The 14,071-nt window shown below is 38.5% G+C and overlaps 1 protein-coding gene across 1 annotated transcript; it reads right to left on the reverse strand.

The window, feature by feature from the left end:
* Positions 1 to 3,200: 3,200 nt before the first annotated feature.
* On the reverse strand, positions 3,201 to 7,116 carry LOC140235844 (retinol dehydrogenase 14-like). The gene has a single exon (XM_072315844.1). The coding sequence runs from the start codon at positions 7,089 to 7,091 to the stop codon at positions 6,075 to 6,077; it is 1,017 nt and encodes a 338-aa protein (XP_072171945.1). The 5' UTR covers positions 7,092 to 7,116; the 3' UTR covers positions 3,201 to 6,074.
* Between the last annotated feature and the right edge of the window lie 6,955 nt (positions 7,117 to 14,071).

The following is a 14,071-nucleotide window of genomic DNA, read 5'->3' on the forward strand; positions in this document are numbered from 1 at the left end:
TTCTTGTTACTTTTGAATCTCTAAGATGCTATGTGAGAGTGTCATAAAGCCTTTCATTTTCTAGCAGTCAAGAAAATAAAAAATGTCTGTGATATCACATATTTAACAGTGTCTTTTCACTTTTTTCCTCCAATTGACAAACTGTAAATTTCAGGTCTTCTACAAAGCAATGGAGAAAAATACTCCTGGCAGTGATATTTGTTGAATGCTGGAAATTGTATGTTACCTCGATGATTTGCGAGAACAAGTACATGTATTACCAGTATTCTAAATTACAATTTGACTAGCAAATCACCGGCAGTGAAGTTTCTATCTGAATTCTGATTCAAGAATTGAATCAGGACTCTGTGTCTTTGTATGCTTTTATCTCCCTCTTCTCCTATTCTGTCTTTCTGTCTTTCTGTCTTATCACCTGCATTTCTTGGTACAGTGTAAAGATTGTAGTTCGTACTTATGAAGAATTTTATGCACTTGGTTAGTACATACATGTTGAGGTTTTAATAAAACAGAGGAATTTTAACCACCATTACTTGGCACCATTGTCTGAGGGATAAGAATGATTGCACTTTCCATCTGAAACCAGTATATTTTGTATTCATTGACTGAAATTTTGGTCACATTGTCAAATCAAAAACTCAGAAAAGTGTTACTTTATGTGGATGAGAATAAGGTACAGCAATCACAGACACTGTTGTGCGTGTGTGAGAAGTCTGTACATGATTTATTTTTCGTAACTGTTTAATTTGCTTTCTTTGTCTTCAATTATCATTACTTTGTGCCCACTATGTTGTATAGTGTGGTTGAGAATATACAAACATGATGTGTAGACAGAATGAAGATTCATTGATATATGTAATGAAAGGCAGTTCCCATCTGGGATATGATGATCATCAAATCTTAAACATTTGGCAGGCATCAAGAATGATGTGCTTTTCTTTGAGAGAATATGCATTTCCCCATTTTCCTGATCATCAATATTGTGTCATACTATGTACCTGGTATGTAACCTTATCAAAGCGGGACATGTTCATACAGTGTATATTTACGGGTATTTTCCTAGTGTACAGATGCACGTATGAGAGTCTGGATATTAGGTGCATTAATCTGACCCAATGACCTCATTGCAAATGGATTCCCCTGTGCAATGTACTTGTTGTGCACAGTTATTGTCAGTACTGTTATGCTGATCATAACACTAGTGCAAGGGGTTACATTATCTCCATGGAGCACAAAATATTGTGAAATAATGTGTTCAGTACTTCAATTGACTACCATTACATTAAAAGACCCTGTAGCATGGGGACGCCATGAGGTGTGAAAGGGGGGGGGGGGGGGCTCACTTAGATCAAGCTGCACACTGGCACTGGTCAGACGGTCCTTGACCAGTGAAAATCACTGTCAGACCAGTAACTTTATCAGGAATGGACCAATAAAAGAATGGAAAAACTGAGTACCTACTGGTCCGACAGACAGGTCGGACCAGTAGAATAAAATGAGTTAGTGTGCAGCCCTGCTTTAGACGTATTTAAGAATCCCCATAGTGAGCTGTGTACAGCTTTATCACTGATCCCTATGTATGTTCACACACAGCCAGAGAATCTCCACTGCAGTCTACCGTTACTGATGAGTGTACGCTGCCATGCACGTATTTGCCGACACATCGCCAAAGGGTGCTATTTGAATGCCCATGGTGGGCAGCAAATTCAGTTGGACCACTCATGTTTCCCCATGCTACCAGGGCTTTAATAAGGTGTACATTATTTTGCCAAAACCTCATGTACTTTTATTGGTATAGCACTTTGTTGTATATTACTGTACTACAATTCTTGTTAGAAAACTGTCCCTTATTGATTGCTCAAATGCATTCCACTCCTTGTTCAAATTAACTTTAGTAAATATCTTGAGTAAAATCAAACAGAACCATTAATTTTCATTCAAACCACACTAGCGACAAGAAATTTGTATGAAATTTCAAAGTCTTTGACTATTTTTGTTTCACAAACAGTAAGAATTGTCTTAACTACGCGTACATGTGGAAATAAGATCAGTGATAATGCTATCACTAGATGGAACACAGAGATATGAAATAAAAAAACTTTGTTTTGGGTGAATAATGGAACTTCAGTACTTCCCCATCTCGTTAAAGTTCACCATTGCAAGCATAAGTTTTTAATAATACACAGTACATTTAGCACCAGTTAGATGCAAATCTGTATTAATCTTTCCAAATGATGCGAGTTGGTGAACACTATTTGTGTACACATACAGATAATTGGTAGACTTATGAGACAAGGACATCATCACTTACATTACTTTACATAATGTGGTTGTGACTTATACATGTATGTTATTTATGTCACCCTGTCTTGAAAACAGACAAGATTTAATATTCCATGTCTTATTTTATGTCCAAATGCTGATGATACTTCACCCATTCATTTAGTTTTACTCTATACATTGATAGAATTGCAGTGTTACTAATGTATCTGCCATTGTTTTCTTGATGGAAAAAGTACAACATACAGTCAACCTTGCCCAAGTCGAAATCTATTTGAATTGAAGAAGTAGCTTCAACTTAGAAAAACTTCGACTTGTGAGGGATTCAAATCAATAGAATATAAAGAGGACTTCGACTGAAGTAATTATTCGACTAACGCGAGGTCGACTAAAGCAAGGTTGACCGTATGTTTACTTTGTTTTGTGAAGCCATAAATTCAATCTTGGCAGAAGTACATAATTGAAGGATGATTTCATGTTGATTTCCTCCACCTGAACCAAGTTCATTTCACCATTGATCAAAGCACCTTGGCAATATTTTGATTATTCTATTACTCTGTAAACAGTGGATGTATTGTATTTTCCAAAATAATTTGTCTAAATTTCTGAATGATCAGCTTATGCACAGCTTAACAACAGCTGTGTTTGTGCCATGTCCTAACCAGCCCATTCATCCCAATCACTATGAGAATTCCTTATTTTGGAAGCACTGACTGACTTCTAGATAGCAAAGTACTATGTATACAGCATGTATATCGATTGTTAATTCTTAATTTATGACTATACATCTATGATAGATGTGCATGTGTGTGTGTGTGTGGTGATAAATGTGTATGAAAATTAACATTAACATATCAAATGCAAAAATTTGTTATTGTTTTTTACTCAAATAAAGACTCTATTTAATAAACACTTCAATGCAGTTGTCTCATTTTCAATTTAATTTGAGAAGTTCAGCTCATGAAATGGTGTTTTTACATCTTCCCGCACATGCAATGAATATTTTTCAGACATTCGCATTGCTCATCCACTCTATGTACCACGATAGTGATCGTGCAGATTGTTCAGCTTCACCATGTGACATTCTCAATAGTGCTCTCCTAAAATATCAAAGCAAGCTAACAAAGAATAGGTGAGAGAAGCACTAACATGCAAGAAATTGACTATTTACAGTGCTCAGTCATACAAGTGTACAATGTATCTACTGTATTAAATAACACACAACAAGCTCTTTTGTGTAAGGAGGTACCTCCTTGGGACAATCAATTCTTATGAAGTGCATTCTTATTCTTTCTTCCCCCCCCCCCCCCCACTGGTTAGACATGTATAAAATGGACCTACAATGTCGTACATACATTGTACATACATGATACAAATATGTAGTTCCATTGTTACAACAGTTCTCCAGTACAGTGCTAGACTGTACACTCATCACTTTATTGACAATGGCATGACCGACTTGTTAATCATGGTAACCATTTTTTTGTATTGCAGGCCAACAGAATAAAGCAGACGATGGGGGGGGGGGGGGAGGGGGTATTTCAAATTTGTTCATATGCACATATCCATGAGTCTCCAAACATATAAAATACATGTATAAACAAACACAGATACAGTGTAAGCCCCATGAGATCATCATTTTTCAAGTGTACATGAATAGTCAGTGTCCATGATCAACAAAGTTCATTCTGGAGTACAAATATCATCCATCCAAGATAACCGTGCACTGTTTTCCTTTTGAAAATGTTTGCCCCTTATTGCATACACTTGTGGAGTCATTGCTTATTTCATTCTTATTCTTTTTTTTCTCTTTTTTTTTTTACCAGCACATCTGATAATTCAACTACATGTAATTATAATTCAGCATTACAATATTTCAGCATTACAAATTTCAGAAATATTGACACTGTAAGCTCCATTCCACACACTTTACAATCCACAATTCAAGGATCATGAACATTTCAAATTCACAAGAAAAAAACAATTGCATTTCTCCTATTTCATGTGTGTGTGTTGATTATTTGGTTGGTTGTTTTTAGAGTGCATCTGTTCATACAACAACCATGGTACCACTGCACAGAATGTGCTATCAACAATGCCAGTTAAATCAAACACAACTATACATATATACTAACAGCACATCAGTCAATCATTTACAGACTTGCATGAATTTTTCTGTTTTTAAGTGTCAACTGCAACCCTAAAGGCCAGGTCCCACTGGCCGATAGATACAAAACGTATGCAGAAAGGACACAGCAGATGAGCAAAATTTCGGGGATGGCTCCATCCGTTTTCATCCGCTCCAGAAATTGACAGAATTGGCAAAAATTGGCGAAAATAGAATGGAAAAAGAACGGATGTGGGTACAACGTAGTATGTAGCAGGGATGTTAAACGGATGTTCATCGGAAGGGGATGACAGCTCCGAAGGGGTAACCGGAGATAATTGCGAAACGGACGCATAGCAGAAAGAGTGGATGCAGAGCGGATACAGAGTGGATGAAGCAGATGCATCACGTACGCCTAACAGAAACAGACGCTTTCTCCATTCTAAATACTTTATATACGAGATGCATACGCTTGTAACTAAACATCCTTTCTATTTCCGTGCTATTAACGATGTAGGACGTTCCATGTACCATATCTTTCCTCCCTCTTTCCGTTTTCAGCTGCAGCGGATGTGAGTTGTGAGGATGCCCAGAGGATGCAGAGAGGATACAACGGACGTTTAAGGGATGATAACAGACATACAACATTTGTTGCTCGTATGTCGTGGATTTACATCATACACGGCGGAAAGTTCATCCGTTCTAAAAGTTTTAAGCAGCTTAAAACTTTTTGCGCGGATGAAATCGCAGTGGACGGATGCTCGATGGATAGAGCGTATGAAACACGTATGCGATGAGTACACAGCGGATGCGTAGCGTTTTCCAATGGATGGCAAGATTTTTTTTACATTTTACATCCTCTTTGCATCCGTAAGTGCATTGGGACCGGGCCTTTATGAAATGACACCTATATCTGAAAAGCTGCTGTCAGGATCACACTACATGCATCATACATTCCATTCTTTACAGTGTTTCCATTGGAAAACAAGTTGCTACACAAGTTAGATACAGCTCAAGGCAGCACTATCCCTGTAAGTTACAACCCCAGTTTAAAGTACCGGTACCGGTGGATGCCGTAACATTACCAGTGCCAATATGACCAACTTGTACCATATCTGGTATTCAAAATTAATATTTTGAAAGCTTGATTACCAGTTCCAAAAATTAAGTTCATGACTTGCAAAACACCCTTTCGATTACTTCATTCGCCTCTCGGTGCAAAAATATCAGCCTGTACCTTCCACTACCTCCAAAGTATGTCAAGGAACTTTTGATACTGTCCTCTTCTTTTTACATTCTATTTATTTTAATCCCTCATAAGTAAACATTTTCTCTACGTCAAGCTATTTCTTCAGTCCAAATAGATTTAACTTAGGCAAGGTTGACTGTACTGTGAGATTCAATTTAGTCAATTTACAATCTAGCATCACTAGCACAATGAAATTTGAAATTGAACTATATCATAATTCTGCAAATCTTGACCTAAATTGTTGATTGAATGCAGATTTTCATCATACCTTCTTGTGCATGCAAAATACGGAAGTTGATCAAGAAATCATTAAAAAAAAAAGTTTGTCAATGACTGTATATTTGGTGCTAATATGATCACTTTCTGTTATGTAATCGAATATAAGGCAGTCAGTAAAAACATCAAATTCATACTGTTCATCATCATAGGCACTCATTCATCTCAGTTTGCTGTCAGTCCTGTCATCCTTTCACTCACTTCCCACAATTTCCTAGCAACTGCATCATCTGCTCCTTTCACTTCAGGGTACGGCTTCTCCTTGCAGTCTCCGTAGTATCTCCCGGTAACATTCACCAACTCCTCTGAAACAGAGCAGTGAATAGTTGTCTGGGCACCGTACCACGGAGATTTCAGCAACAACCAGCGCAGGGGATAAGTTGCTGCCCAAAATAATGTAGAGAAACCGAGATACCGTCCAAGCTCTGTGTTGATCACACCTGGATGCAGGGTGTAGGTGGTGATGCCAGAACCATGGAGGCGTCTGCTCAGTTCCTGCCCAAACAGCACATTGGCCAGTTTGCTATCAGCATACGCTTTTGCCTTGTTGTAATCTTCTTCACTGGGGTTGAGTTTCGAGAAATCAAGTTTCCCCCTTTTATGCAATGATGAGGACACAATGACAATGCGTGAAGGTGCAGACTTCCTCAGAAGATCTAACAGTCTGTTTGTGAGCAAGAAATGGCCAAGATGGTTGACTCCAAACTGCAATTCAAAACCATCTACGGTCTTCTGGTAGGGGGTCTGGAAGACACCGGCATTGTTGACAAGAATATCTAGTCTATCTATCTCATCCAGGAACTTGTCGCAGAAGCTGTTCACAGATGCAAGTGAAGCTAAATCAAGCTTCATGACTATTAGCTCTCCACCAGTCGTCTGTTTCCTGATGTGCTCCACAGCCTGCTTGCCCTTCTCGACATCACGACATGCGAGAATGACGCGGGCATCCCTCTTTGCAAAGTCGGCTGCAGTTTCCTTTCCGATGCCTGTGTTCGCACCCGTCACCAGAGCAGTCTTGCCCGTGAGTTTGGCAGTACTCTGACAAGCACTGCCCCTGAACCTCAACTTGATGTACATCAGCAACCCTGTACTCACAGCAACACCTGCGACAGTCCACAGCTGAGAGCTGCTTGGAGAACTAAATTTGCCCTCGTCAAGGCTGCTACTGGCGCCCATACCCATTATTGCTCAACTTATTAAGTAGCCTTCTTGAATATAGTAATATAAAGTTCAAATTTGAACGGCAATTTATGTGGCATACATGTAAGTGCACGCAACATAAACGGGTATTTCCCACTACAACTAATTTCCTTCCCAGAGTTTAACGCCCTCTAACGACAAAAGAAGTACACTGTAGGCTAGTCTGGCTTCCAGACCCTCTGCCCATACTATTTCGCTATCCATGATATTGACGCCCTCAACGTCGAAAACTAGTATAGTTTAAGTTGATTTGCCTTCGGCAAAGGCGGCGACTTCGTCGCCGCGGAGTCCAGTTGGCAAAGGGTCTGGAAACCAGACTAACTGTAGGCAGGTGATACCTTCGCCGAACGCGTCACCGTGCATTTTTGTGAATGGAGTACAGTTGGTAAAGGATCCGGAAACCAGCCTTTATACACACAGACCTTTAGAATCTAGAAATCATAAAGTTGTCACTTTCCTGTAATAATGCAAACAATCAACATAACAAATCACATTTCATGGTAATCTATACACAGCCTGGCCATGTCGCTGTACATCACGGCGTCTGGCCGGGAAAATTTCAAGGATAGGAGAATCTACTAAGAGCGCATAGCGCTATGTTTTGTTTTGTTTTGTTTTGTTTTTGTTTTTTATCGAAACACTTGCAATCTATCCACAAGCAGGACGTAACTACACGTGTATGATTAAGATGATATAATGATCAGCATACAATGCAGAACACAACTGTATGCTTTATGAAATCTATATGATCACACCACACTGTCCTTGTGATTGACCGCTCTTGGCAAGAAAGGTTGTCAGGTGATCGCACTCTCGATTGCAGTTCAAGTTTAGGAAAAGTATACTAGTACTCGTACTGTAATTTGAGAGTCTCTTTCCCCCTTCCTGGTGCAACATTGTTTGATATGTATTTTACTGTCTTGCTAATTTCATTAACGTTTAGAATACATAAAGTCTGTATAGTTCATGAAACATACATACAATGGCACCCCATTGGGGATAGTTTGTTTTGATTATTGTTGATTGCACATTACAGAATGTATTTGCATACATGCAAGATGAACGTTTTGCTATATGTAAACTTTGAAATCAAATAAAGAGTATGAAAAAAAAGTGTAACGTGTTAATGTCGGATGATGCGTGTCTTTTTTTTTTTTTTTTGTCTGGTGTGTTGTCTTGAAGATACATATAAAAAACACAGACGACTCACTATAGCTTGTCAGATGAACGTTTGCACCTGTACTCAATCTGGATCATGTGTATCTTTTGGCTCTATAAAAACCAAGCCCAGCGCTTATGGGTACACGACCATTCAGCATCACTATTGTAGCTGTTAGGCCCTTCAATGTATTTGTGCACGTATTGCATCTTGCTTTACCGCTCACTATACACGATTATTCAATTTCATTTTTTTTTTCATTTTTCGACAAAAACATAATTATGTATACACATCACTTTTTTGTAACAGAAGGTGCGTAAAATGATGTAAGATGAAAAGATGATAATTAGGGTTGATAAGAATTTGATATTTGATATGCAATAATCCTCCTTATATCAAGTCAAATTGTCAGAATGCGAATATAAAAAAAAAAATGAAGTACACATTGCAGCTTCAATAAAAAAAAATGAAGCAATCACTATGCAAAGACAAAAATGTAACATATAGGCGCGGGTTAATCAAGGAGATTTATTATTGTAAGAAACAATTACGCAAAAATATATAGGGAGCCACGTTATTTCGTTTTTCAAGGGAACGAAAAATGCCTTATATTTTTTTTTCCGGATGTTTTCCGTTATCCACACTCATCACGTATAATTCGTGTGATATTGACAGAACTCATTACCATCTGTCGAAATGTAAAACATGCAGGGCATTTTGTTGACACAAGCTATACGCTGTCCGAACCTTGGTCACATTTCAGTTGAATTAACGCTTTATCAATGTTCAACTAAACTGAGAGTAATGATCAGATGATATGTATTTTTCGCCTCATTTATTGACAGAGCTTCCCCTCAAAATTTAATGATAACAATTAAGGAGTGAAACGTGAACGAAACAGAACTATGGGAGTTTGTGCATGAAGTTTGAGTTACAGAAGAAAGAAGCCCAGATTCAGATTCATTTAGAGGGTGTGAATTGAGGGAATGCAGCAATGTGAGTAGAAGCAAGTATAGAAGTGGAAGTCATTTATAGAATGTCAGAGGGAGAATGTCAGAGATAAAAAGTCAGAGGTTTCGAATACGTGTGTCCGTTATGAATGATTTTCACGGGACTATTATTGGATGCAAAGACTTCTACGTCAGTTCCTTTTCCTTCATTACGTATGAACTGAAAATCACTCTTTTTGTGTATACGGGTATGGCAGCAATATTGTGGTCACCGATCGCTATTTTGCACCGATTATAATTAAAAGGGTGCTGCCCGGCGTCACACCATCCCGAAGTTGACACAGAATGGCCGCACGAATATGGAATTTTCAATTTCGTGCGAAGTTGTCCCGTTGAATCATGGCCAAAAGCCAATCAACAGCCGAATCTTAGTATTATACAGAAGGTCACAATACATGCGCGCCCGGGTCACACGATGAACACCCGAACCATTATTCCACGAAGGCTGCACGGAGGTGTGAATCTTGCTTGAGAAGTTTACACGAAAGACACACGAAGGAAAACAATGACTGTATGAAGATTTTTCCACCGCCCACGAAGTTGCTGCTGGAGAATGACCCGATGTTCATTCGATCAGAGCCGAATGTGAACATTTCCTTTTTTGTGTGTGTCCATTTTTGCTCAGTTTCGGGACAGTGTGACGCCTGCTTATATGACTATACCCGAACCTTTAATTTTTTTTTTAACCTCTGACATTTATTTTTACCTGGCACCTCATGAATATCTCCATTTTCTCAAGACAGGGGGGGGGGGGTGGCTGCAACCCCCAGCATGATAGCACCCCTCATCCTTCTCTTATGCATGGCACCTCTTGGAGATGTCATAATATCTCCCAGAGTAATTCACAAAATTTACGAGCTATATAATATATGCTTCTCTTGTGAACTCCTCTATATTCCATATGATTATACAGTTTAAAAAAAATCAAATTATGTTTGCTTACTTGTTTATTTATCGAAATACAAAGTTGATATTACTGATATTGTACACAATGTTTTTGTTGAAGCTTGTGTGTGTGTTATTCAAAATTCCTTAAAATATTCCTTAAAATATTCTGTACTCATGTAAGTGTTATGTATGTTACTTTTTTACTCCATTAGCTCGCCACTATTGGATAAGTTTTCAGCAGCCTTTTTTTTTTTTTTGGCTATATTATATTACTTTGTATTACTTTATATGGAACTTAAAATTATTTGAATTTGGACGCTTTTTTAACATTGCAAAATGATCGATTCCCAGAATCGCATAGTCCAAAATACTGTTTAAACTTTTTGTCGAACTCGTGGGCTGTTTTGCCCATTATCTAGACTCGAACTCTGGCTTTATTTGCCTATAGTGTCGAACTCATGGGCTGTATGACTCGTGAGCTGTATGACTCATGGACCTGTTTTCATTGTCGAACTCGTGGGCTGTATGACTCGTGGGTGTCGGTCTCGTGGGATGACCCCGAAATTTTTACCTCTGACCAGTTTTTATATGTTTGGCATTTTAAGTGGCACCAAGTGGAACACATAGCGAATTTGGAGGACAAATCGGAAAGTCCATATTTCAAAAGTTATGAATTTTGAAAGTTTTGATGAGAAGACATACACACTTTGTGACGTCATGTTTGAACAACGCTATAAAAGGAAGTATAAAAAATAAACCTGCTTTCACTTCCTATAGCAAAATGAAAGAGGACATGAGTTATCATACCTCTTTCAGAAACATTAAAGGTAAAATAATATAGTCATACAGTAGGCCTAGCTTATAACTCTATTAACTACATTGTATTTCTATTTGAAATACATCTTCCCTTATTCCTTTCTCCCCTTCGTTCATTCATTTATAGGCATAAAACGCTTGCAGAGTTCTTTCTAGCCCACCTATTAAGATGCGGGGGGGGGGGAGGGCTCTGTGTCAAGGCTAACTGTACCCCTCCCCATACCCCCCCCCCCCCCCCCCCGCCTCCTTTGATCGGAAGAATCTCCGGGCGGAACTGTGTGAGAGTCCCGAGTTTTGTGATTTTAAATACAGGCCTAAACATGTGTGTGTATATTATATAGAAGTTATTGCTGGTCTGATGATGTTGTTGTTGTTGTTTTTTTTTTCCAGAACCCAAAATGTGTGTATGCGGTGTGTGTGTGTGGCGGGCGACTTGCATATCATATGCCTGACTTATTCATCACTCTAAAGCACTTAAGTTGAGCATTCAAACAATTAAGCTCAAAAATTAGTCCAAAAGCGACCGTCATTGTAGCCTTTAAACAAGGCGACTCGCTCTGCGTGCCCCCGTGCGCGTTTACCCCACAAACCTGTTGGCCGGCGAGTGGAGCGAGCCGCTCCACTCGCCGGCCAACAGGTTTGTGGGGTAAACGCGCTATACGGGGGCACGCAGAGCGAGTCGCCTTGTTTAAAGGCTACTCGCCGGCCAACAGGTTTGTGGGGTAAACGCGCTATACGGGGGCACGCAGAGCGAGTCGCCTTGTTTAAAGGCTACCGTCATTGTTGCTACCAGTAGTGCAATGTAGAATAATATCAATGAGTTAGGAGCGCGTAAAGCCACCCATCATAATCATTATGCAACGTTAAATTCTTTGGAGAGCTTTTTCCTTTGGTGCAAAACACGAAGACAGCTAGGAATATCACATGCAAAGATGTTTTTTTATTATTATACATGTTTTATCATCATCGTTATCATAATACCCCTTTTATTATCATTATTAAGCTTCACGGATACTTCATATTCATGTAGGTGCCCGCATTAGCCTTAGAATCTAGCTGTTATCGTAAAGATAAAGGATATATAAAGTGATCATCTTTTGCGGCTTCATTGTTTGCTTGTTTGTTTGTTTGGTGTTTTTTTTTTTTTGAAACTACACAAGGCAAAACGTCAGAGGTAGTGCTGACATGACTTTAAAAATCCGTTACAACAAAAAGTGGTCCATGTAAAGTAAACTGCTACGATGCTGTTTCATTTTATATCGTGTAATCTCTTTTATTCTTCACCTCTTTTTCTGATACTACCTCCTACTTGGCACCGTCTAAACGTGACCTATTTATCCATGAAGTACATGAGTTAATAATTAAGGTCACGGAAACCTTGCTCTATTTATTCATGTGCAATCATGAATATATATTTTCCCTCCTGAATAAATGAAGTACAACCTTGATACGCATTTCACCTGTTTCAGTGCTCTTTATTAGGAAAAAAAAAGACCAAACAACTTTGTGCTTTTGCACACGATCGATAATTTTTGATAGTCTAGTATAGTGGAAAATCTGTGTTTACACTCTCTAAAAAAAACTCGAGTGAAATATTCACTCTTGAAGGAGTGAATACAAAAAAAAAAGTGAATTTAGAGTGAAATTGGAGTGAACTTTGAGTGAAAATGTTCATTTTCACTCATTTTGGAGTGACCTCATGCAGGGATCACTCGAAGATTTTGGAGTGATCCCTGAGGTCACTCTAAAACGAGTGAAAATGAACATTTTCACTCAAAATTCACTCCAATTTCACTCTAAATTCACTCTTTTTTGTATTCACTCTTTCAAGAGTGAATATTTTCACTCGATTTTGTGTTTTAGAGAGTAAGGTTAGTTATGTGAGATAATGTAGGGTATGAAAATATCTGAAACTTTGTTTTCCGATTAAAATACGATCTTGGTTCTTATTTCTCGATGTATACCATTTACTTAGTACATCATAAAAGAAACAACTACGCCATTCATATTACATCATACATGTATGTATGTTGTGTTACGCTGAGCTGTAATGTATAATTACTGTACATTGTGTTGTGCGAAATATAAATATAAAGTCATCAATCAACAGGAAAAAAAAAAAGATGCCAAAAGAAGCCCTTTCCGGTTCGTTAAGTTTTCTACCTTTCTTTTTCTCGCCGTCTACAGTATGTTGTAAATACGCGTATTTACAATGATGAACTGGCTTCGTATACCATCACGCTTTGAGGGGAATGAAAAGATACGGAGGTGGATTGGATTGGCAGTGTCGTCAGCGTGAAGACGGAAGTAAAATGACTTCATACAGGGATCACTCGAAGATTTTGGAGTGATCCCTGAGGTCACTCTGAAACGAGTGAAAATGAACATTTTCACTCAAAATTCACTCCAATTTCACTCTAAATTCACTCTTTTTTGTATTCACTCTTTCAAGAGTGAATATTTTCACTCGATTTTGTGTTTTAGAGAGTAAGGTTAGTTATGTGAGATAATGTAGGGTATGAAAATATCTGAAACTTTGTTTTCCGATTAAAATACGATCTTGGTTCTTATTTCTCGATATATACCATTTACTTACTTAGTACATCATAAAAGAAACAACTACGCCATTCATATTACATCATACATGTATGTTGTGTTACGCTGAGCTATAATGTATAATTACTGTACATTGTGTTGTGCGAAATATAAATATAAAGTCATCAATCAACAGGAAAAAAAAAAAGATGCCAAAAGAAGCCCTTTCCGGTTCGTTAAGTTTTCTACCTTTCTTTTTCTCGCCGTCTACAGTATGTTGTAAATACGCGTATTTACAATGCTGAACTGGCTTCGTATTCACGCTTTGAAGGGAATGAAAAGATACGGAGGTGGATTGGATTGGCAGTGTCGTCAGCGTGAAGACGGAAGTAAAGTACGTTGGTGGTGTGCAACGAAGCAGGCGTCAACTGGTGGTAGTTCCGTTTCGTATTCCAGCATGCATGCTATCGATATGCGATGCGTATGCGCCGTGTACAGTGAATTGAAAACTACGCTTCGATCATACGGTGAGCAACACGTAGCTGTGTAACCTC

This window comes from Diadema setosum, chromosome 1, assembly GCF_964275005.1.
Source record: "Diadema setosum chromosome 1, eeDiaSeto1, whole genome shotgun sequence".
NCBI classification, from domain to species: domain Eukaryota; kingdom Metazoa; phylum Echinodermata; class Echinoidea; order Diadematoida; family Diadematidae; genus Diadema; species Diadema setosum.